Source organism: Cyrtonyx montezumae, unplaced genomic scaffold (genome assembly GCF_038088225.1).
Source record: "Cyrtonyx montezumae isolate F1298 unplaced genomic scaffold, pur_monq_1.0 scaffold_0, whole genome shotgun sequence".
NCBI lineage: Eukaryota > Metazoa > Chordata > Aves > Galliformes > Odontophoridae > Cyrtonyx > Cyrtonyx montezumae.
The window spans coordinates 13,764,985-13,790,583 of NW_027071824.1; the positions used below are offsets into that span (position 1 = coordinate 13,764,985).

General features: G+C 41.3%; 1 protein-coding gene across 1 annotated transcript in view; it reads right to left on the reverse strand.

Annotated features, from left to right (window-relative positions):
* Positions 1–335: 335 nt before the first annotated feature.
* Positions 336–25,599, reverse strand: part of PLB1 (phospholipase B1) — a 77,888-nt gene continuing 52,624 nt past the window's right edge. The window contains exons 43-58 of the mRNA XM_065736241.1: positions 24,708–24,779; positions 22,164–22,241; positions 20,565–20,625; positions 19,837–19,895; positions 16,935–16,993; positions 15,237–15,280; positions 13,995–14,094; positions 12,533–12,584; positions 10,588–10,668; positions 9,587–9,652; positions 8,961–9,055; positions 7,700–7,781; positions 6,309–6,413; positions 5,114–5,209; positions 1,584–1,658; positions 336–797 (exon numbers count right to left, since the gene is read on the reverse strand). Coding sequence (XP_065592313.1) covers positions 576–797; positions 1,584–1,658; positions 5,114–5,209; positions 6,309–6,413; positions 7,700–7,781; positions 8,961–9,055; positions 9,587–9,652; positions 10,588–10,668; positions 12,533–12,584; positions 13,995–14,094; positions 15,237–15,280; positions 16,935–16,993; positions 19,837–19,895; positions 20,565–20,625; positions 22,164–22,241; positions 24,708–24,779 — 1,347 coding nt within the window. The 3' untranslated portion in view covers positions 336–575. The remainder of the gene's footprint in view (positions 798–1,583; positions 1,659–5,113; positions 5,210–6,308; positions 6,414–7,699; positions 7,782–8,960; positions 9,056–9,586; positions 9,653–10,587; positions 10,669–12,532; positions 12,585–13,994; positions 14,095–15,236; positions 15,281–16,934; positions 16,994–19,836; positions 19,896–20,564; positions 20,626–22,163; positions 22,242–24,707; positions 24,780–25,599) is intronic.

Below are 25,599 nucleotides of genomic sequence, written 5' to 3' on the forward strand. Positions count from 1 at the left end.
TTCCAGTCTGGGATAAACTGAACACACCACAGGTCCCACATGAGCCAGACTGCTCTGGCACATGGTTGATCAGAAGCTGCTAGAAGATGTTTCCTTGGTGTTGCACTTTCCTGAAGGTTCTAGTATGACCTTAGCACCTTCAGCTCAGTGGTCTTACTGGAAGCTAACATGTGAAATCGCTACTTCTCTTCTTTCTCACACCTTACCATTGGGTCACAACTGTGGATATGTATCTAAAATTTTATACTCAGAGTTTTATAGGAAAAAGGGACAAATAAGGTGCCAAGGTGCATGAACAAGTATGTATGATATCCTGTATATTACAGAATAACATATCCTGTATGATATTCAAGAAACTGAGAATCACATCCCAGCATGAAAATGCTTTAACATTTTGAACTCCATTATCCACCTCACTGATCTGTGGAAGCTAGCCCTACAGTGCATTTCTGATCAGTACTAGAGTGAGCCCAAAAATTCCTGGCTAAAAACAAGGTTTGACGAATGTCCAACTGTTTTTTTTTTTGTTTGTTTTTTTTTTAATTCTGCAGAGACAGACTTTTGCTTCACTGGTTTTACAGAGATGTTGTTTTCATGTTCTTTTCTGCATCGATCTCATGTTGGTGTCTCCTGGCTCTTCTTCCTGACACAACCCAGAGGAGCAAAGAACCCACCAGGACTCCAGCTACTGCTGCCACAATGACTGCCCAGTAGGGGACTGAAGGTTCCGTTTTCTCTAGGTTGAGAGGTGAATTCCTGAATCCACTGTTTCTCAGTGTAGAAAGAAAGGGTTTCTCCTAGAAAGGGAGATGAAAGGTATTTTACTGACCACAGACAACTCACAGGCAACATTTAGATAGCCGTATGGGAACTGTAGGATCACAGCCTGAACCATTGAGTCAGCCATGGGAGCACAGGTGAAGGCAATTCACCTGTGTGACCTCTTAGACCTCATTTAAGGGCTGACTGCCACTAGGAAAGGATCACTTTCTGGAGATTGCTCCCTTTGAAATTTTTCCACTGCGAGCCTGGGATGCAGGTGAGCACTCCATCCCTTTTCAATTATTCCCTTCCACCAAAATAATCTTGTCTGTCATACTATTTTAACTGTTTATTCTGTTAAGCATACATCTATATAAATACTATTTGAACTACTAATTCTGTTAACTATACAGACAGCATAGAATACCCCCTCCCAGAGAGGGGAGTCAATTTCTAGACCCACAGTCAACTGTTCTGTTTTCTGTCTTAGCCCAAACTGTTTCCTGCCCCGCTGCTTGAAGCTCCTAGAAGAAAAGAGAGAAGTCACCTCAGAAACATCAGTGATGGCATCATTTCCAAATCTGTTTGCTGCAGACAATCAAATGAAAATATGTAGACTCACTGAAACTGGTTCAAGTAGAGACTTTTTACTGAAGTAAGGACATATCTTCTACATTAAATTTTCTGTAGAATTTCCAATGTATAATGAACAGCATATTTTTGCTATTTAAAACTTTTACAAAGATGTTCTTGAAAAATAAAGAAAAACAATAAGAAGGGAAAAATAAATGTGATTAAAGGAGAGTACAGCTTTTACTTACAGTGTTTGGACACTTGAGTTTTGATCTGTCATAGGTAAAATTATTGTAAGTCTGCTTTTCACCAACTGGTTCCATCTGAGGAAGGAAAAAACAATAGTAAATAATGAGGACTTTTTTTTCTCCTCAGATTCCTGACTTGTGTGCCTACAATATTTCATCCAATCTTTTGGTGCCTGCAGCAATGAAGAAACGTGGGAGAAGGTGCATCATAGGAGAGTTTCCAAACATTTTAACACTCATGAACTGAAGACACTGAGAATCTGACGCACTGTCTGCAGAAAAAGAACTCAGGAAGCAAAGAACAGGAGAAGCCTTTCCTCCTTTTGCACCGAGTGCAGGAGAAAATAGCTCTGACTACCACATACTTTAAATATTCTGCTACAACAAAGTGGTTCACTATATACCCAGTTCTCCCACATAGACATCTCAAATGACAGTATAAACCACAAAGAAAAAAGGTCACATGAGAGATATTAGCCACATTACTTAGCACAGTACTGAAAGAAAGAAGCTTAGGCGTCATGGTGACAGAAGCATGTTCAGAAATGATGTGGAGTTACACAGGCAGGATGAGACAGAACCAACCTTTGCAGTCTACACTCAGACAAGAAAACCCCTGGGAGTTTCAGCTAAGGGTAAATTCACAACAGTACAGGAAATGAATTAAACAGAGCCTTTTAGTTCATTATTTGTCAGCTGAGCTGTATTAACTGACCATTGGCTTTCCCTGAGTCTATTTCAGATGGAAAATAAAATACGTCCAGGTTAACAGCACAGCATTTGTGGTTGGCTAGGAGTGCACATACCATCTGTTACCATGGTTAATCTAAGAAGTAGAAGCTTGATCAGTCATGTTGAGTGAAGTGTTTACAACTGTGTATGGACACACCTGAAGTAATGACCTGAGGACTTGCCCATAGAGAACTGCAGAGCTGTCACCCACCATTTCAAGTATACAGCACAGAGAATCAACACTGCTATCATCTATACACACATCTACTGTCCCACATGACTAGAGCATCACTTGTATGCTGGTGAGAAATAATACCCTTTCTAAACCAACACAAGATGGAGAGGAAAATTCCAGTATGGAAATTCCAGTTTGGGAATACTTTATCCGGTTTCTTAATATGAAACAGAGACAGAAAAAAAAAAAAGTCAAAGGGGAGAGATGAACCAACACAAGATGAAAAGGCTGTTGCCTCATGTATTAAAGATATGAGAAGAAAATAAATCTAAGAAGTGCAGGGAAGATGAGAAGCAAACCAGAGGGTAAGGTTTTACTGGCTGTCCTGAGGTCCTGGTGGACACCTATAAGTCCTAATCATTTGGCCTGCCTTCGTGCTGATGTTGTGGATATTTGCTATTTTATTGCACTTAAGGGGAAAAGCTCAGGTTCTGATGTAATTATTTGAAAGATGTGTGGCTCGTTTCTTGTGGCATTCTGTCTGCAGCCTGACTGGTTAGTTGCAGACAACTGTAACACTTTTTGTGCCAGAACACTTGGCAAGGGGTCTGGCATAATGCCCAGGCTAAGGACAATGAGGTGCAGAATTCTATAGCTTGTCTTTTTTACTTTGACTCTATGTGATCTGTATTGCAGGAGCATATCTTCTGAGCTCCAAAGATGACAGCATCTCCAAGTCCATAATTGTACAATTTCTGGAAGATGCATGCATGTAGCAAACACAGAGGCATAATACAAGCTAAACATGCTATCTGTACACTCTTCTCCTGGGTCAGGGGACTGATGGGGTAGATTTGGGACTTGTAGGAGCCTGTTAAGATTAAAAAGTTTTCTGACTTCATAGGGTGGGAGCACACTTGGCTTTGTGTGAGGTAGGAAGGGCACAGAACATCAGGGTGAGGAAGAGACTCCTTAAGCCATCCCCATTCCTGCATACCCACACAGTGGCCAGGCACAGTCTAGCCCTTTGTGTGGACTGACAAGAATACATGTCATTTGGCCATAAGCCTACTCCTTGCTGAGCTCTTCAGGGAACAGCAAAACAATACGGCCTTTACAGTAAGCTTGCACAACCTCTCCATACATGGACAGGGAGTAAAAAGAAGGGATGTGTTACAAGAATTAGATTTAACTAGGAACTAGCCTAATCAACACAAACTGACACAGCTCTGTGGAAGTGAAAAGTTCCCTTTGTGTTACAAAGAATCCTATCCCCAGTAACCTGTAGAAAGCTGAGTCAGTACTATCATGTGTAGGAAATGAGCCTGGACAGAATTAAAGTTCCAGTGGCAAAGAAAGAGGACTAATTGTGATTCAGGAACGAGTAATGGCTAATAGGAAAATCATGTGGCAACAAATCCAATTTAAGGCTACCATATGCCCAGGTATCATCTCTTTTTCTCCTTGGGATCTCCAGCCATGCACTATTTGAATTTTATTTACATTTTCCAGGGGGTTCTGAGCCAACACAAACCTTGTTAGAGCTACTACACAAAAAAAGTCTACTAGGTTGCCATCAACTGGAGTCCCACACAGTGAAGCCTGATGTTGAAAAATAGATCTGTTGTGCACAAATCAATTACTCAGCACAATCACACATACTGTTTTTCATAACCCTGGACGTATAACTTATACATTATAGAGGGCAACTGCATAGATTTAAGACCTGATGTCCTAATCCTTGTGCTGAAGTTCATTATGGAATATGTTGAAAGTTTCTTATCTTGCTCAAATTTTTACTTACAGTGAAAATAGTTTATCCTCCATTTATGTCTGTTTCTTTCACAGACCAGGATACAGTATTTCTGCTGGCACAATGCATTTGCAAACTAGTGTTAATGAGACAAGAAGGGGAAATGTTGCTGTGGCATGAAAGCACTGTAGTCCTTTTTCCACTGTGGAAAATAACACCATTCCAAAAGTGACTGTTACCTTGGAGTTATCAAGTCTAGCATATGCTTCTTATACACTGTGCCAGCACTATTCAAGAATTGCTTCCCTCAAAATGACAGAAGGAACATGACTGCAAGCAGAGTAATCATAGGTGTGATTTCAGTCCTCCATTAGCTTCAGTGGCTCTGATAGAATTGTCTCAGATATTTGAGTGGATGGTACAACATGTCCACACTTTTAATGGTAGAAGAAAAAAATAAATCTATCACGTGTTTTCATAAGTCTAGGAGACATCAATGAAGAAAGGCAAGCTCATTCAGCAGGATTTTTCAGGAAACATACAGGACTGCACGCTTAACATGGCTGATTTTTGCTTTAGCCCATATTAATTTGCAAAGCAGAAAGCGACTTTTCTTCAGAGTTATGTTGGAACTCTGAGATATTCTCATAAGCAAAGGTGATAAGTAAAGGGTTATACTGTTTTAGGCAACAGGGCTGAGTTCCCAAGCAATGCAGACAGAAGGATCTCAAGAGTTCACTAGTCCTTCTGTTAGCATAACAATTTTATCTCTTGCTTACTATTTTGTTTCACACAAACATATCCTTTCTCATGATCTTTTGCTGGGACTCCTACAACAAACACATAGGGATCCACTTTGCAGCTTCTTACCATATTATTCCAGAGAGCAATAGCCATCTCAGCATGGCCTTTTTCACTGAAATGAAAGCAGTCTGCAGCAAAGAAACTCAGATCTGGCTTGCCATTCTGCAATAAAAAGAAAAATAAATTTATAAATATATTTCACATTTTAAGACTTGACATACTGTATCTAAAAGAGCACTGTACTTGCCACACCCACTTCACACTTTTTGGTATCTGCCGAGAAGGATCTTGGGTGTTCTGGGGGACAACAGGTTGTCCATAAGCCAGCCAAGAAGGCCAATAGGATCCACAGGCACATTACAAACAGTGTGGCCAGCAGGCTGAGAGAGGTAATCCCTCCCCTCTACTCTGCCCTGATGAGGCCACATCTGGAGTTCTGTATCCAGTTCTGGGCCTCCTAGTTCAAGAAAGACAGGGAAGTTCAGGAGACAATCCAGTGGAGGGCCACAAAGATGATGAGGGTCCTGGAGCATTTCCCTTACGAGGAAAGGCTGAGAACCTTGAAGCTGTTCAGTCCAGAGAAGAGAAGGTCAAGAGAATTTAGAAAATATAAAAACTGGGCTTGTCCATCAGAGGCAAATGTCTGCCTTAGAGAAAATACGCCTTATTGCTATTGAAGTTGTAACCATTATTTGGACTGGCAGAACAAAACAAAGATGCTGTAACAAACAGATGAGTATCATGCACAGCTGAGTGGTTCTGAGGAAGTGGTTCTGAGGATTCATGCTGAGAATTTGTACCCTTAACTACACAGCATATATATAATGTTAGATCTGAGTAAAAGGAAGAATCAGTGTTTGGCTTCAAAGGCTGCTTCTTGTTTCCAGTCCTAGGTGAGTCAGGCATGTTGGTCTCCATATGAAGAAAATCTGAACATGTTCAACAACCTAAAGCAGAGAAAAACACTGTGGTGAAGGCTAACCCAGCCCTCCAACAGCAGAAGCAAAAGGGGACAAGCAGTTCAGATGAAGTATGAGGGTATCTAGGTGCAGCATGCCCATTGTGAATGTTTCCCAAAGCTATTTTGATCCACAGGCAGCACAGCCTCTCCTGTCCTCTCCTCTGTCACTCTTATTACAGGTTCTACCCTGTGGCCTCTAAACCACGCGAAGAAAACAGAGTCCTTGCCTCATGGATTCTACTGGCTTAGAGAAATCAAGATACTGGTCCTTGCATGATGGGAAAGAAAAATGGGACTCACGCTGTCCAGAGGCACAATGGTGTTTCGGAAAAATGGCTGCACAACAACTGCAAAGTCCTCACGCTGCTCGTACCGACCACTGTTGACCAGCTGTAAGGCTTCAGCCTGTGGGGAATTGCATGGTTGGAAACAGGAAAAGAGTTTGTGAGGTCTCTCTACCATTTAGCTGCTATTGTAAAAATATGTGTATTACATTTTTTCAATGTAGGTGGTACAAATCCAGCTGAATAGTATTAAACAGTCCAAAGAACGGCAAAGCAAATAATTTGGAAGAGATTTGCATGAGAAAGATGTAAAGAAGCTAGGACATTTGGAAAAACAAAGTTGCTTAACTTTGACTGTACAAACTGTGGTGTGTATCTTAAAGAAACCAGTGCTTCATAAGCATGAGAGAAATGTATGGAGAATTAGAAAAAGGAATAAGGCCAAACTTTTTAGAAAAGACAGAGGACTGGGGACACAAACTTAAGCCATTTGGAACATGCTTGATTTTTCAGCAAGGTGTGCTGAAAGTATAATGAAATACAATCACTGAAAAGCACCTGCTACTTTTGAAAACTACACCTACAGACAATCAAAGAGATAATGAAACTGTCTTCTTAATAACTTCCAGCTTATGAGTATAAACACTAATGGTCCTGGTCATATCCCAGAACAGTTCTAGTCCCACTTCCCTAGTAAAGATAAACGCCCACCTGGGTAAGTTTGTGTGGGTGTTTTCCAAGATGGATTTTTTTTAGCTTTGTCAGATCCATCAGGCAACATCTACAGCTATAGAAAGGATAGGAGGAACGGAGAACATGCAGTGGTCTGAGAGGGATCCCTGCATTCACAGAACTAATGATGGAAAAATCTTCTGCTCCAGTGGCTATTTATAGCCTTTGTTAAATTTGAATCTTAAGCTAGAAACTATGAAATGTTACTCTCAGATAATCAGTTGACCCCTAGTAAGGTATCTGTGTGCTAACTCTCAGCCTATGGTAAAAGAAAGGAATATCAGGTTGGTTTAATTCATTTCCTTCACTAAGATTTATGACAAAACTGCTGATGCAAGTTAATTTGTTACCCTTGCAGTAGCATGTCAATTCCTGTGAGCTCTCCATTGGATTTATAACAGATATATACCAACAAAACAGGCATCATCAGCAACTCCTTTCCTAATGCTCAAAGCAGCAATGGGAAACAGAACTAACTGAGCTCAGGACTAAGCTCAAAGAAAGACTTGCATTGCTGCTCATCAGCTAGCAGGCCAGGGTTTTAATCAAACTGCAGCCAGGCTGTTTCACCAATCACACCTCATTCTGAGGTTTTGTGTGAGAGAAAGGGGATTAAGGGAAAAGATGAAAAAGAAACACAAATGAAGACAACTAGTTGCAGTATCAAATTGTTACCTGAAAATCTCTGTTGACTCTCTTAATTTCTTGCAGATCAGAAGAATTTTCTTTGGGGTTTAAGAAACACGGGCAAAAATTCCTTCAACGAAAGAAATAGTGAAATTAAAAAGCCAACCTAGAGTAGTCTATGCAATGACTCAGTAACGTGTCTGGCACAAGAAGCTCAGAACAGCTACCAGTGCTCACAGGCAGGAGAGCCTCCTTGCTGACTTAGACACAGGTACTTCAGGAAAAAAAAGTCCTCACTTGACTTCATTTTCACTAAGCACCTGCCACAGCCAGTAAGAGCTGCGGGATTCACAAGTCTTGAATGTCAGACACAAACACGCTTGATGTGCCACACACTAGCAGCATATCATGTTTTCAAATAAAAAAGCCCTACATATAGACATACCCAAGAATTTCAGAAATCTAGGAGTTCAGAAAAGAAATCGTTCATGTGATCTGACCCCTCGGACTACTGTGTTTCTTTCTCCTATTCTCGTATCAAGTGGTAACTTGTGCTTCAACTGAAATACATTCTCTAAGAAAGAATAAATATGAAAACATCAAGCAAGACAGTTGATTCACTAATGTCCCAACTAGTGTGCTTCAGTATTTAATTACTTCTATTGTTAAAAATCCATGCCTTACTTCATTTGAATTCATTAGGCATCAGCTTCCAACCAATGGTCTTTGTTAGAACTTTCTCAGATAGATTATAGAGTACTACGCTCACTTTACATGGACATAAAATGCATCCATACTGATTCTTCTGAGGGCATGGCTACTTTATAAAACAAGTTCCACTGTTTTCTAGGAGTTATGATTTTGGTCTCCTTCATTTGGTGGAAAACACAGCTCCTGGTCTTGCATTCTGCAACCCATCCCACACAATAGGTAATGCACCACTGAATACATGGAGAGACATCAGGGCTATCAGCCTGAGCTGCTGAGCAGTGAATGGCTAGGCATAAAAGGCACTAAGGTCAGTAGTAAGGCAACTGTGATTATTTATACCGTGATATGCTGCCTTAGAGCTAAGGAATGCAATGACCAACCACAATCTGCAGGTGCATGCCTTTTAAGCTGAAGTACTGGAAGAAGCAATAGAAACTCAGTGTGAACTAGTGTACTCATTTAAAGGCAGCAATAAAAATAGATCAGAATGGTCAATGTGGCTATCCCTACCGCAGCAACAGTTTAGATTGGTCAGAACAAACAAACAGAAACAAAACCCAAAGGATATTAAAGGTGAAGATTTGTTGTATTCACTTACTCTTCTGTCAGAGTGCACCCCGAAGAGCTTGCTGCCACCTGACGCAGTCCAGAAATCTCGAGTATCTCCACCATGTTGATAAAGACTCTTGGGAGCTGGAGGGATTATAATAAGCAGACATACCGAGTCAGAGAACATGATACCACTACAAAGGGAGAAACAAGTGCCATCCTCAGGTCAGTGAGTCAGTGCAGACTGCACTGACTGCAACCATGTGCAAGGGTAATGTATGAAGAGACGGAGACATATAGTGGATGCCAGCCAAAAAATTCCTGGCAGCTAGTACAAACTAGCTGAAACGCTGCTTCAGCCCCTGGGGCATTTCCATTTTCTCTAGGGTAAAGGAAACTTTGCAGTCAGTTCAGCCACCAGCACCGGCAGTAAGGCTGCAAAATGTTTGATCTGCAGCAAAAAAAGCATGAAACTCAGTTGTCCTGAAAGAGCAGTACATTTTCTCAGGGCATTATCTAACACAGTTGTTTGACTGCTGCTCAGTGCTGCATTATGATCTCAGCTCTTTGGAAGATAATCTTGCATGAAACATAATCACTGAAAGTCTACCAGAGGTGAGAAAAACTTAAGTGTGCTTGCCAGGAACAGTTTGCTAGGGTATCTTTAAAGCTTACCTCCTTATAAAAAATATCCAGAGCGTCCTGAAGGTGCTTTACATAGTTCTGAACTGAATATGCTTCCTATGGAATCAAAATAAAATAAAATAAAGATCAGTCTTCTTTCAATAACCCAGAAGTTTGACTGTTTTCATCTGAGCAATGGAGTCCCTAGTAGCAAGGCAGTGCATGAGGAGATATACCAACAAAATGCACCTTCCTGCTTCTGGTGGCATTTTTGGAACAAGAGGTTTACTGCCATGCTCATACAGGTTATATAGTGCCATGGGAACACGAGCACTAACACATTCACTTAAGCTCTGCAGAAAATCTAGAGCTATGTAAGAGTTTTCAGTAGAATCTCTCCTTGGTGGATAAACAAAACCCATAGGCAAAACAACTCTGTGTGTAGTTAAGTTTCAGCCATGGGGGTAGAGACTGCGAGCAGTCTTTAAAGGAAATATACCAAAACTGAGAGAACAGTACTCAGTTATTTCAATGAGCTGGAGCTCAGGACCTCACAGTGTGTGCTATGGGAACCTTTTCAAGGTGGATGACCACTGACAGCTAGACAAGACATCTTTTTCGCCATAAACTGGACTTCATAAACTGAACTTGGTGTCATTCTGAAGCAAGAGACATCTCCAGTAATTATTGCAGGGAGACACTTTCCAGAGTAAATCCTCACTTGTGTCCCCTGTAACAACAAACATAAGACATCACACTTCTTGAGTGCTTTGTCCAGTCAAGTTAGAAGAGCTCTTCAGTTTATACTTTGCTTTGTTAAGTATAGGGCAGATAGCTGGTTCTTAAATAGTGCATTACTCCAGACCTGCAGTGCCTCAAAATTAAAAGCTGTGTGCTTCTTTCTTATACAACACAGATGAAAGGAATTGTAGTCCTAAGTGCTTTTTAAACAAAGAGGAGCTTTGGCTCATGGAGAGAAAGAAAGGTTAAATTTCCAGGGCTGGGCTCCTGCCAAGTGTCCAAATAAGCATGCCTGCTTCAGAGATACAAACCTTATCCAAGCAATACTGACACAGGTCATTGCCTCCAATGAAGATAGTGATCAGCTTCCAGTCCTCCTTGAAGTTAATCTTCTGGTGGCACAGAAAATAAACAGATTTCTGTGTTTGCCACTTAGACTTGCAGGTAACATTTACCAAAGGGGGGTGTAGAGGGGGTACAAACTGCACAGCATAGCAGACCAAAAGAGGCGCAGGGACAGCAAAGTTATAGCATGGCTTAGATTGGAGGGGCATTAAAGCCTACCTATTTCCAAGCCCCTGCTGCGGGCAGGGCTGCCCCCCACCAGCCCAGGGTCCCACCCAACCTGACCTTGACACCTTCAGGGATGAGGCACCCACAGCTTCTCTGGGCAGCTGCGTCACTGCCTCATCGCCCTCTGGGTAAAAAAAAAATTCTTAACATCTAACCTAAATCTCCCCTTTTTTAGTTTAAAGCCATTCCCCCTTTTCCTATCAAAGAAAAGCATCTGTCTGGGAGGATGTGAGAACCGTTCGCTAGTCTAGCTGCTGCTCACCTTGGCTTTTGTAAGGAAATCCTGAACAGGATTGGAAACAGATACTGGCTTTGGGGCGCTGTGGGGACAGAGCTGGGGTTGCTGGAGTGGCTGGTGAGAGCCGGGGAAGCGTGCTGCTGCGGACCCAGCCAGCTGGGTAGAATTGGCCCACGGGCAGGAGGGGAGAGAGGCACCCCAGGGACCAGGAGAAAGGATTAAAATAGCAGAGTCCGGGAGGCCTGTGACTTCACTGAGCTCATATAAGGGCAGCTGCAGCACGCACGTCACCGCGCTGACAATAGGCGCTGCTGAGAGCTGGAGCTCAGCAAAACATTTTGTAGCGTTCAGAACAAAGAAAGGAATCGAAGGCAGCTATTTTTAGAGCGGTGCATTTACATAACAAACAGCTGCGAAAGGATCCCGCAAATAGAGGAAGGGCCTGGGAATCACCCACGGGTCTGAATTCCCTTCTTAAAGCAAGGCTTTGCTCGGAAAGCGTTGCACAAAGCGTGGCGGGGATTTTCCCCCTCTTTTTTTAAAGAGGCATAAATAGCAGTGAATAAAACTGAATCTAGAGCCATGTAGTACTTCACTGAAGTGCCACGGCAGCTCCCTTCACTGCCAAACTTTTGGTAGCTCAGTGTAACTGACAGCGCAGTGAGCACGCAGCATGCATCAGGAGTGCTGGCACAAAGGGATACGTGCTTTGACAAATCCTGCCTATTCAGTACCTCTCTTTCCCAGTCAGTCTAAGCCAAGGAGCACCAGGCTCTCCTATTCCCTTACCGGACACTCTACGAAGCAACAAATCACACTTCAAACAACAAATCACACAAATCACAAGTCACCAGCACAACAAATTCAGACCATGCTTGGAGCGGGACAGCCTCAGCTTTCTCCCACGTTTCCCCCCACACCCCAAACTTCAGCACTATCCACTGTGTTAAAAGCCTTTGCAGCCCCCAGTGGAGCAGGAACAGTAAGTTGGTCCACAGTACTAGATTCCTGACCTAAGAGCTTGAGGTGTGGCAAGGATTTACTCCACCATGAGGATTTTGGTCTTTGGTCACCAAAGAACGTGACTGATGTTGGTCATTAGGCCCCTGCTCCACGCCTTTATGAGTTCCACTTTGAATGCTGCTGCTTACTCCAGATCTCCTCCTCCTCCCCACTGCCATTCTCACAACTCACAAATACAGACATATTGGCTTCTGCCCTTTGTGTTTGCACACTTCCTGGGTGGATTTGCATAGGTAACTTTTAATCTGATGATAGTGACTGACTCTTAGTTGCTTATCTTGGAAAACATGCCAGAGATGAGGACACTGACTTTTCTCCTATCAGTAAAGAACTCTATTCAGTTACCCAATAACCTGGCGCCATGAGTGCACTGAGGTGCAGCCTGAGGTCCCTGCTTTCTTTCTTAGGAGCAATTCACTCACCGAGCTGCTCTTCATTAGCTCCACCAGTTCACGTGCTTGGGCTGGCATATTGCTGTAGGAAGAGGACAGAAGGATTTTAGGTGCATGCTCTGAAAGCTCATCATTATTTTCTCTTGCACTCCTCATTTCAGGGAGCACCAAGAGTGGCAGAAACCCATACAGAGAAAGTGATGCCTCAGAAGGAAGAGTAGTGACCAGAGCAACAGCAGTTGCACAGACCTGATCTAAAAGGGTTTCAGCTAGGACAGCTGCCAAGTGGCAGTCAAGTGGGATGGATTCTTCCCATCTCAGAGTAGGCTCAAGTGCATTTTATTTAGAGAAAAACACAAATGCCCAGATGTACAGAGATATTTAGCTGCATAAATCCTTTTGAAATCTAGTCGTGTTTACATAGAAACTGGGCACCTAACCAGCTTTCCTGCTCTGGCCTTCAGCCCTACAGCTCATCTGAAAGATTTTGCTCATACTGTGGAACCTCTGGGCTGCAGCTCAGCTCTGTGAAGGATGCAACATCCACAGAGCAAAGCACAAGCCATGCTGAGACACCAGCTGGAGGCTTGAGCTCCTGACATACTGGGATGAGTCTGCGCTTGAGCTAATCAGTCCAGCATTTTGCCAGCAGCTACACAAACAGGGCCACGTTTATTTGCACTCCCAGAATCACAGTGAGCTCAGAGCAGTAGCTAAACAGGCATTGCTAGCTATCTTGAAACACTCTTACAGAAAATTTGATGACTGTTAAAGGGGTCACAGAGTCCTGGAAACAAATTCCATGAGCATCCATACAGTAGGCACAGTTTATGCAGTACAAACAGATACATTTTTGTTCTTAACAGACTAGTGGTGTTTTCTTTCGAGAGGAGAATGGTTGTTTTTATTTGTTTGTTTGTTTTTTCCCAGATGCTCACTCAGTTCATTTTCTTTACACTGCAAATGAGGAAAGTTTTAGTGCAATTAGGTAACAGTGAGTTTCTATTTGTTAGTTTAAGACACATTTCCCAGAAATCAAGGAATAACTGAGAGGGTCATCAACTTTTTCTGGTTACAAACAGCCTAAAAGTGAACGAGGAAGCTGCAAACTGATGGCTGGGCAGAAAACAGTATGGATAGAAACCTCCTTTCTTCATTTGTCTTCTGTGCACACAATATTTGAGCTAATGCCTCAGTTATGTTTCTGTTTTAGAAAAATAATTTAAGAAAAAGAATAAAAATTTAAGAAAAAGAATAAAATTAAATCACAGAATACTGTCTTTAGAAGAATAAATAATCAGAAATCAGACTACAGAAGCATGTACAATACAAATAGATAATCAATATTAACTCAGCCTGAACACGCAGCTCAAAGACAGTCCGATGTCTTGGAGAACTGATACACTGGCAGACTGCCTTTTAAAGACAGTATTTTGTGGGCTCCAAAGACATCAGTTCCCCTTTGCCATTTGTTGGCTTCAGTCACACTTACTGCGACGTGGTGCCTCCCTTGGCAACATTGAATCCAGCCCCTTCCGTACTATTGCCGATGGAGAAGCCAAAGAGGTTTGAACTGAATTTTTTCAAGATATCTTAAAAAGAGAAGACACAATGTTTAACCATCCAGGGCACAACTGGCAGTAGACGCAAGTGCTTTGGAGACTTCAGTACTGCAAGTATTTCTTGGGCCAGGGCCTGGTGGCCCCGATGACACCCAGCTCCCATGGAACACACTGTTATTGGCAGTGAGTGCCAGAGTAATTGTGGTTACTTCTCTTCATGTACCAGGAGCAGAGGCTCCAGAGATAACCCTCTACCTCCCACTCCCCCATCTACCCGTTAAGATCATATTTATTGCAGGGAAATGAATTCTATCCATGTTTACAGGCTTCTGTGAAACCCTCAGCAGGAAAGCGAGATGCCTGCAAACTGTTATTGTTACTGTATCTGTAGTGCTGTCTGAAACCTCTTTATAAGGTCTCGCTTACAATGCTGCCTGCATAATTAAATGTATTTTCTATTTTTCCTTAAGCACAATGTTCGTGGTACAAGACAAAGCATATCAGTTTTTATTACCAACAGTGTCAGATATTGTCAGACTGTTCCACAGCATGGATCACATACAAATAGATGAACCACTGTGAACCAATTCCCCTCTAATTTATGGTCATGCTGACCACTTAGTGGTTTCTATGGCAACTACAGGGACCAGTTACACAGAATGCTAAGACAAGAGACTTATAGTATTTTTAGATATTTTGAGTGTGATGTAGCAGCTTGAAAGCATTGAGAGAAATCAACAGAAAACCATAACCTTGCCAATGATCTTTTCTAAATGGACTGCTAATTGTTTTGTAATCCTTCATTTGCCTACAGTCATTGTGCACTACAGTTGGTGACTGGAAAACACAATGGACTGAAGAAGGAACAGATCTGACATGGAGTCCTACCACCTACAGTACGTTTACTCTTCAACATTTCTGCCAGAAGAATGCATTGGCCACATGCAGACCCTGAAATGTGGAGTGGCTGAATTAGCTTTCCAGCTAGGAAGGTCAGTCTGGGTTTCAGCTGTGACTCAAGTGAACTGCTCCCATTCACAACAGATGGGGATGCCCACTGTTGACAAGGAATGTGTGATGGTTTCCAGATGTTTTTGAACACCCCCTTGGAATGCTTTCAGACTAATAACATGCTTTCCCCGTTACTCATGCTGGTTTTTCAGGATACTCACTGGGTAAAGTGGTTTGGGTCTCCAGGGTGCCATCGCCTCCAATACTGCAAAGGAAAAGCACGGAATTACTGAGTAGCAATAGTTAGCAACTCTCTCGTTGTTAACATTCATTGCTGTGGCAGCCCAGGAAGGTATGTTCCCCTCAAACTGGACTAAGAATATAAAACCACAACACATAGAAGAATTCAGGAAAAGTACTGAAAGGAGATTTCAGATTAAATCAAGCAGGGTTTTAGCTAAGATAGAAACTACATCTATAAACTGAGAATGGAGCATACAGGAAGAATTAATTTTTTATATGGACATGCTGAGATGCCCAGTGTAGGAAGGCATGTGACTTTGATGAAAATACATCTGTGTGCATGGAAGAGAGACTGCATTAAATGTTCATTATCCACCTATCTGGGATTTTGCAATGTTGATAATAAAAAAGCTTCTGCCTCTACTGTTGCCATAAATTGGTTGATCATGGAACTCTCTAAGACTCAAGTTGAAGTACTAGAAAGCAGGCATTCCTTATTCTCAGCACTAGGTATAAAAATGGATCCTTCCACCTAATTGTGCATACCTGGTACAAAAGATCTTCAGCTTGCATACTTTACTTGAGTTACATAAGCAAAGGTTTTCCTAAGTAGCATACGTGTATTTAATACATCCCCCAAAATCATTAACGTAGGGTCCTGCTTCCTTGCACATGCTCAGTCTTTTTGTGGTGGTTGTCTTGAGACCCTCAGGATGAAGTCCATACTCTTCCTCACTGTGTTTGCTGGTTCTTCACACATGCTCAGTTATCTCCTTGCCTTGATCGCACAATATTTGCTTTCACAAAATTAGCTGATTCAAGCAGAACTTCCTTATCTACTCAGTACAAGGAGTTCAGTATGTCCTCGTTATCTACTTGGTACAGGGGCACAGATTCTTCCTGCTGTCTATACAAACTACAGGGCTATCCATCAGTGAGCATTAGCAAGCTTAACAGTATCGCTACAGCTTGTATCACTACCATTCAAATAACGTCTGTGTGCATAGAGAGTGCTCTCATGTACCACCTCTGCCAGGCCTTGACATGGGGGAAGTACAAAGCAGAGAAAAGACAGATGAAGAAAGGAGTATATACATGCACATGTTTATCATATATACCATTCATACTTCTGCCCATAGGAAGCAGGCAGTCAGTTTCTTTCCACTCTAATGCGGACATTGAAATTCACATCCTCTCTAGCGTATATTGTCATTGCTTGCTTTGTAATCACAAATCAATGTGGGACATCTTCACTGAATATGCATGTGGTGCTCTCACCTCGTGCCAATCGGCACTTGCATAGATTTTCTAGCGTTAAAAGCTGCTCTCAGTTATCACAACAGCAGCAGTAGACTGGGCCCAGGACCCCACTGGTAGCAGTCACTTCTCGTTTGAAAAAGAAAAAAAACAAAAAAGAAACACCACAAAAAGAAAAAAATCTTTCCTTTTCCAATTCTGCTCTCTTAACCAGTGATACTCAGCACCCTGTCCATATACTTACTCTCTGCAAGGAGAAGTTTGTTTAATAGGAGTAGGATTTTGCTACTACACTTGTAGCAGCACACCCCTTTGTCTGAGATATTTCATTCCCATCCTCTTCAGAATGCAGCTACACAACCAGGTGAGCCACACTTGTTGCAGATGAAAATACCAGATTGAAAATTGAGCATATTTACCTCCAGGAACATCCCCTCCAGTCCACTTGTGGGTCAGTTGTGCAGGCTCCTGCTGCAGTCTGAAAAGGGTGAAAAGAATAATTTGTAAAATACTAGAATGGGGTGCTGCAAGTTTAGGGAAAACAGAGAATGTTCTCCAGCTGAAGAACTTTAGTAGCATTATTCTCCATCTAGTTGAGCTTTTCCAGTATCTCCTTTACAGCATAAACACTCCCTGTCCTTATTCAACAGCACACACTGTCCTCTGGGTAGTCCTGCATCTCCCATGCTTCAAATCATGGCCTTATCCTCACGTATGAAGGCGACTCATTTAGACATCAGACCTTGGAGCAGAGAAATACAGTCCAGCCAGGAGGCATCAGACTGTGAGGTCTTTGGAACTACATTTGGCATTGGAACTACAACTCCAGTAATAGTGTCAACAGATCAAGGGGAACCAGATTGCCACCTACAGTACTGTATTTGTCTGGATTTTTCTGATGGGAAGCGCTTAATTCTGGCATGTCTTGAACAAAGCTGATGTTGAGAGGCTTAATAATCCAGGGAAAAAAACAGAGTCGACAAATTCCCAGTCAGTTTTAGCAGTAAATAAGTCAGAAGAGGGGCTGTTTTTTAAACTGCCAAGAAAACAAATCTTTGGTGCAGAACCCAGTTTTCTCTGTTGCACCCAGCCTGGAAGCCTAACATTAACAGACTTAATGAGATGTAGGCAGGATTTTTATTTTTTATTTTTGCCAATACAGATGTGTTGGCTTATCTATTGCATTCACCACACACTATGGCTGAGAGGTAGGACAGATACATTCTATTCAGTGACATGACTGAATTGCTCAATGTTTCATTAATCTCCAACTGCATCTAGACTGAGAACAGTCTTCCAGCAGCCTGAACTTTATTACAATTCAGTATAGAGGAAAGTCATCAGAGCAAAGAACATGGTGATGGATTTGAATGTTCATAGGACTGGGACAGAATGCTCTTATTATTTTACTTTTTAAAAACTTCTAGCAAGGTCAGCAGCTTGACTCACTTTCATGACAGCAATAATGAAAGTAGGTTATTCTGCAGCTTTTTAGTTCACTATACTATTCAAAAAGCCCTGTGTCCTGGTTTTGGCTGAGAAAGAGTTCTTTTTCTTCATAGTAGATGGTATGGTTCTGTATTCTAGGATGAAAATAGCTGTGGTAAAAACACTGATGTTTTCACTGTTGCAGAGCAGTGTTTGCACAGTCAGAGCCTTTTCTGCTCCTTGTGCTGCACTGCTATTGAGGCGCTGGGAGTGCACTAGGACCTGGGAGGGGTACAGCCAGGGTAGCTGATCCAATCTGTCCAAAGGGATATTTCATGCCACATGGCAGCATGCCATAAAACTTGGAGGGATTTGGCTGGGGTGGTACTGCTGCTGCTTGGGGATTGGCTGAGCATCAGTTGACTACTGCTGAGTAATTGTGTTGCACACCAATCACTTGGTTGGTTTTGTCTGTTTTATGTCTACTTTTTTTCTTCCCCCTTCATTTCTTATTAAACTGTCCTTATCTCAACAGACAAATTGGCATACACCATTTTCAATTCTCTCCCCCCTCTCCCTAGGGGAAAATGTGTGAGTGGCTTTTGCGGTATTTAGCTGCCTCCTGCGTTAAGCTGTAACATCACTTTATCAACACAGGCATCAATACTGACTGCATTCAGGGCTCTTGGAAGAAATACCAGGAGGAAAATCAATGCACTGGGGAACCAAGACAGATCTTTGCTATAGTCCCTCTGCACCAGGGATGAAGTACGAAGTATGCACCACTGCTGGTGATACTAAAATTTCATGTGCATGTGTGTTCATATGTGTGAGAAATATTCTCTCTCTATGCCCCTCAACCAGCATTCCATGATAAAAGCCCCAGTCACACCTTGCTAGGGCAATGAAGAAGAACTGCATGAATAATGGTGGTATGAAAAACTGCCTTGCTATGCAAGCAATCTTAAGTGCTGGCAATGGATAGGAGGGAGGTTTGCAGGGTCATTACTGAGGTCTTCTAAGAAAAGCTTGGAGCTCAGTAGGAGGGAAGCCAGGATTACTTCAGGTCAAGCAAAATCAGTTTTCAGAGGCGAAGACATACGTGCACACCTGCCTGTCAATAAGCCTGGTCATCTGAGAGCTGTAGTCCATTCAACTCTCTCTCTGAACTCTGCAGGAACTGAAGCTGCTAGAATGAGCACAGGTGTAGCTCAGAAGTTAAAACTCATGTTGACACCAATACCTGCCTTCATTCCATGCCAGAACAATTCTGTAGTGCTGTGCAATTCTGGGATAATTTCTCAGAGAACTTCAGTGCAGATCACCAGTATTCCCTGTTATTCTTTTCTTGGGCCTTTCTTTTCTGAGACTATTCAGTTTACATTTCTTGGTACATGAAATACATTACAGTTAGAAGTGGAAGTTAAAATTAACCCAAGAAGCAGCATTTGAAAGCAAATTTCTGTTACACTGAAGTGTCAGAATTATCTCAAGTGAGAAACACTTTGGTCTGTAATCAGTTATTTCCCTAGGAAATTTCATCAAGACCTCTCATTGCATGGAAAATGGCAACTGATAGCTCTTATGTCAGAAAGTACTGTTACTATCAGGCAGACATTTCCCTTTTCTAAATCACTTGAATAAACTGTGTGCAATAGAGAATGTGATCCAATTTCTGTTCTGTTCTGAATTATTCATTACTAGATTACTCAATTGTCACTGCCAGTGTCATTCATATCCCTTTAGGCTATCTCTTTGTAAGGGGACACAAGTAGATGAGTTTTCTTTGCCAAACAAAACAGTTTGCTTTCTATCTGATGATGACTGACATAACCACATTGAGGTAAGAAATCACTCTTCTCGTTCTAAACCTGGAAATACAGCAGTACTTACAGTCAGGGAATCTCCCAGTGCTCCAATGACTCTGATGTCAGCAGGCTGTAGTTCATGTACTAAAAAGGAGTAGAAGTAATAAAAAAAAACAGCAATCGATAACTTACAATAAATACTATTTATCAGAATAAAGGTCCAAGTCTTTGGTTCCAATTTGATGTTATTTTTTATAGACTTGTTAGGAAATTGAGCTTCAAGTTCTACACGCCTGCCAGCCAAAATGTGTAATTTCTTGCCATTTGTTTGTAACAGTGTGCTCAACCAACAAGGAAATAAATGAACCTTAAGACAGCTATTCAAGTATCACCTTAGGAAAAAAAGGAAAATGGATTAGATATGTTCAGGATTTATTTTTAATATTTGGGTCATAGATCAATAGTTCCCACTAGTGATCTGCCCATGATGACTTCCAGTTATGCACAACACTGCTACTATGCTACTTACAAGGCAAGGCAGGTCAAACTTGCTGAGCAAATAACTTACCTAGACAACTTTAATGTGTCACATTGTTATATGATATATGTATATGATAAATGTGATTGCATTTATCTGCCTGCTGCATTGTAGAACTTGCTGTCTGTGGCGGAATGGATTTTCCTGTTTTCCAGTTTGATATATCAATTTTTATTATTTTCACTCTATCTAGAATTTGCATTTTTGAGACTGTTTTAAAAACACAAGATTATATCTTTCCTGTTCAGAATTTTAGCTGATGACTTCATTCTCACCTGATGTTGGGACATTACTGGATGGAGTCTTTTCAGAACACGACAAGTCACTGCCCCAGTTCTGAAATGACAGTTTACAACTGTGTCACATTTTGGTTAGAAGACAACATGGAATACGTATGTGGTTTAATTGTATTGTGAAGGACAAGCCCAAATTGGAAAATAGATCCTAGTTTGGTTCCTATGTAGCTCAACAGTCATAGACTCATTAAAGTTAGAAAAGACCTTTAAGATCAGAGTCCTTCCTCTTCTTTGTAGAATGCTGTCCAAACATATATTACTTCTGGTGAAAATATATCATTTTGCAAAAGTCAAGACATATAATCTAGAAAAATTATTTGTGACAAGGTTCCAGGAATGGATACTTCCCTTTCTACTGTCTAGAGATTTTCTCCATGATCTAGGAGGTGGCATCTTCATGCTTGAAAACCTGTAATTGTTGTGGTGATATCTGCTTACACTGATCTCAGACATGACCCTACTTGGAGCAGGAGGTTGTATGACGGATGCCCTGAGGTTCCCTTCCAACCTGAATTATTACTGTGATTGTGCAATCCTATCCTTCAGAGAATAAACAAACATGGGCGAGTGGCTTTAAAAAAGTGTGGTTAGTAGTGTAATAGACTCTACTATCAACCATCTAGTTAAAGGTTGACTCCAGAAGCTAGAAAGGACAGATGGGCTTATTTTGGGGTCAAACAGGAAGTTGGCTTGTGTACTCTCTGGTATTTCTTTCCTTCATCTTATCACTTCAGGAGTTATTGCAGTTGAGATTTGCTAAGTACAACAATTGCCATTGAAAGTATAACTAGCTCTACAGATTAAAAATCCCATTTTAATATTACAAACTATGGCTTGCTAAAATAATATTAGCTGTTTCTCTTTGTAACCCTCAAGGCACAAGGAGGTTTTCATAATTTAGATAGGCATGAGGACCCCCCAGTATGTCCAGCTATGCTGTCAACTTTGACTGCTGTTTCCAGTCATATCTGTATTATCAAAGCTGAGCATTCCTTGCATGCCTGCACTCACTTGTCAAGAGCAGGTTTCTGCCCCGTTTCTTCAAGTCCAACACAAAGTTTGCTTAATTTGTAGCCTACTAGGGTAGTTGCTCATTCATCATGAAAAAAAAAAATCCCTGTGAGAGCAGATTCTCAATGCGTGCTGTGCAGCTGGTGGCATATGCAATAAGTAAATATGACTGCCCTCTACAGGTTAAATCTACCTGAGGGCATGGAAGTACAGTGGCTCAAAAGCATATAAACTTTCCTTCAATCATTTGGGGACTCAGCATCCTAAATTCTCTTCCCCCTGCTTTAAGGTACTTGCAGTACAAGTTAAAGATGCACTCCAGGCAACTCACTGTAGGAAATAGCTTTGATACAATTGCACCTGACACAATTAGTTTTGTCTGGCTTTTACAACAAGAAGCATTTAACATTTGTTTACACAGGAAACAATGCAATGCAAAATAGACATTTCTGTATGAAAACTGGTGATAGGTTATCACATTTATAAATTGAGGAGGATGTATGAACAGTCAAACAGGGGCTATTTTGCACAGCTTGTCTAAAACGCAGCAAAAGATGCAACGATTACCTGTGTTGGCTCGTTGGTGGGAAGCACAGGAGGACTTATATAGTCACTATTTTTATTTGTTCCCAGGAAGGAGTTTTTCTGTGACAAGGAAGAATTTTAAACGTTAGATAAATTAGGCAACACATGGCATACAACATAGTAAGTGATGCTGGGACAGAATATCACCAAAGCTTTAAATGTTTGAGCAGCAAAATGGAGGTCTGGACTTAAAAACTGTGTTCCATACCTTAAAATTCAGAAGCAGTGTATCATTTTTACCATGAGAGACTAAAATAAATATATGTCAGATCCTGGTTAGCAATTTAACATTCCCATCTCCTAAGCCTTCCACAAATTACTTATATGTTATTTGCCGTTTAGTCCCTTTAAAAGACATTGTTGTAAAGTCTGGAGAAACATGGGCATATCTTCCTGTGTCAGTAGAGAGTAATAAAGTATTGACTACTGTATGAATCACTCCTCCCCTCCAAGAGAGACTGTACAAACTGCATTGTCATTTTTGTCACCTACTAATGCAATGTGCATTAAGGGAGACAGGCACATTGTATAGGATAAAAATCTTTGTAGGGATATGTAGTTATCTCAAGAGCAATTCCAGAGCAATTTCTTCCACAAGGAGATCTAACAAAGCTCTAAAATCAGAAAGCATATTTAATCAATTGAAATATCCTCTCATCTTTATTTGCAGGGTTTTATCCTACTCTAAGTGGCCTTGATGCAGTTTTCCTTGTCTTTTTGGGGCCTCACATTCTGTCACACCTGCTGTTTTCATGGACACACATCCAAATAAAGAGCCTAAAACCACACTCAGAAACAGTAAGATCAATGAATTGAATTTGTGAGTGTCCAATTTCAATTCATTTACTATTCCCCTTAGTCATACAGAAGGCAAAATCATAGAATCATAGAAAGACCTGAGTTGGAAGAGACCTGAAATACCCTCCTGTTCCAACCCCCTGCCATGAGCAGGTCTGCCACCCAGCAAGTCAGCCTGCCCAGGGGCCCATCCAACCTGGCCTTGAACACCACCAAGGATGGGCACCCACAGCTTCTCTGGGCATCCTGTGCCAGGGCCTCATACTTACCTGTTGAGTAAAGTGCTTCTTCCTAATATCTAATCTAAATCTTGTCTCTTTCAGTTAAAAGCAAATGAACAAACAAACACACTGCTCTTCATCCCATCACTACATTTCCTGATAAAGTCCCTCTCCATCCACTCTGTATGTCCCCCTAGGTAATGAAAGGCCACAGTGAGATCTGCCATCTCTTCTCTAGGCTGAAGAAGCCCAGCTTGCTCAGCCTGCCTCCATAGGAGAGGTACTCCAGTCCTCTAATCATACTCATGGCCTCCTCTGGACTCACTCCAATTTGCCCATGCCTTTCCTGTGTGGAGGCACCAGAGCTAAATGCGGTAATGCAGGTGGGTCTCATGAGAGCAGAATAGAGGGAAAGAGTCCCCTGAATTGCTGGTCACACTGCATTTGATGCAGCCCCAGATACAACTGTCTGCCTGGAAAAAGCTAATTCAGTACGATTGTCCCACTATTTCTTGTATTTTACCTCACAGCTGAGTAGGGAAAGGTACTGGCATCTATATCTATGACTGTTTTAAATCATAACAGGATTACTATTTCTGAAAATAATGGCCATATATTCCTTGCAAAGGATATAAAACTTTTCTGTGACTATGTCTGAACAGCAGCATCTTCAAATAGGGGTGGATTAAACAGAAAAAAGTATACAAGTCCACATTATCTGGCACTGAATAAGTTGCTAGGTTAACTTCAGCTGCCTGAAAAAATTACTGGGCAAATTAAGTAGGATCAGTTTAACGAAGTCTAATGATTTTTGAAACGTGCTAATTAACAACATAACAGATCTTCCCTTTCTAACAGGATGGATGTAACACAGACAGAATATTTCTTTAAGTCTTGAATAACTGTCTCCAGACCATATAGTTCAAATCAGTTCCCCAGTCTGTTCAGTTCTTCGGTTTTCTCAATGAGACTGCTGAAGAAAGCATGTTATTTACTGCTGACTGCAGGGATCATTTCCACATGCTGATACCTAACAACTGTACCATAAGTTCAGCAGCTTGTTTTATGAAAGTAGAAGTATCCAAAGAGCCTGAAGCATCCCTGTTAGGGACCAGGCCAGCAAAAACAGCTTTCCACTAACTCATGATATAACAGATATTGGTATTTTCAAGCACTATAATGACTGAAATCCATTGTTTCTAATGGGAAAATTAATTCAGAGTACTCTATTTGCTGCTGAGCTGCCTACGTACTTCAAAAATATATATTTTCTGATAAAACTGAAAACACACAAATCAGCTCACTGTGAATCAGTATTCATTGCACAGTAAAGGGCCAACAGATACCAGAGCAGGTATACTGAGAAAATCTGCTCATCCAAAGGTCAGCAGAATAGGAAAGTTTTCAGCAAACTCATCCCAGACATACAAAATCTCTGCACTCTGTGGGGAGCACAGGTATATACAGATGCCTGATACCCAGCTTCCACAACATGGGAATTATTTACCTGAGTCGGGCAGCTGAGGACAGCGTCAGTCACGAAGTCAAATGAGTCATCTTTCTGGCCTACAGGCTGCAACTAGGAGGGAAAACAAAATAAAATAATAATTAAAAAACCACGCTATTGTAGCTTTCTCAGTTCATCTTACATTTGTATAACAATTCTCATCAAAAGAATTTAAACACTACTTTCAGATTAAAAATAAATAAATAAAAAATGTTACATTTACTGACCTTGATTTACCCGAGGCTGAAATGCTACTCATTTCAACATGGTAACTGCGTAACAAAACAGCAGCTCTAGAAAGAAGTTTAAAATGGGAAGTGGAAAGCTATGCTGGATCAGCTTAAACTCCAGGAGGATTTTGGCAGGCACATGAAGTTCCTTGGAATTTTGCCAGAAGGCAAGCTTGTAAACTCTGCTCTTGCATAAAAGACACTAAGAATCCCTTTGTTCTCATTGCTAAGCTGCCTGATGGCATCTTCAACAAAAGTCTGTTTATGCGCAGAAGATTAAACAAAATTCAAAAAGAGGTACTACTTGACAATTGCAGTCATGTTAGCTGCTAAGACATTACCTGGAAGTAGGCAGCATCCAGAATCTGCTTCTGACTGCAGTGCTAATACTCCTACTGCACCGTAACCCTAACCAAATGGGATTACCTAAGCAATCACTAACAACTCATTACTAGATTTTGTTTCCAAAAGTAGTAAAGTTAATCTGAATTAAAACTACTTTAATTCTGAGAAATACAAAGATTTAAAACACTTCTAAGTTATCCATTTTGAATTGACACACACTGCTAATTATTCTTTATTTTGTAGCTTTTCATTTAAGACCATAGAAAGCTCGTCGGTATTAAATAATGTCCTGACTTTCACGACAATGCGTGAAATGG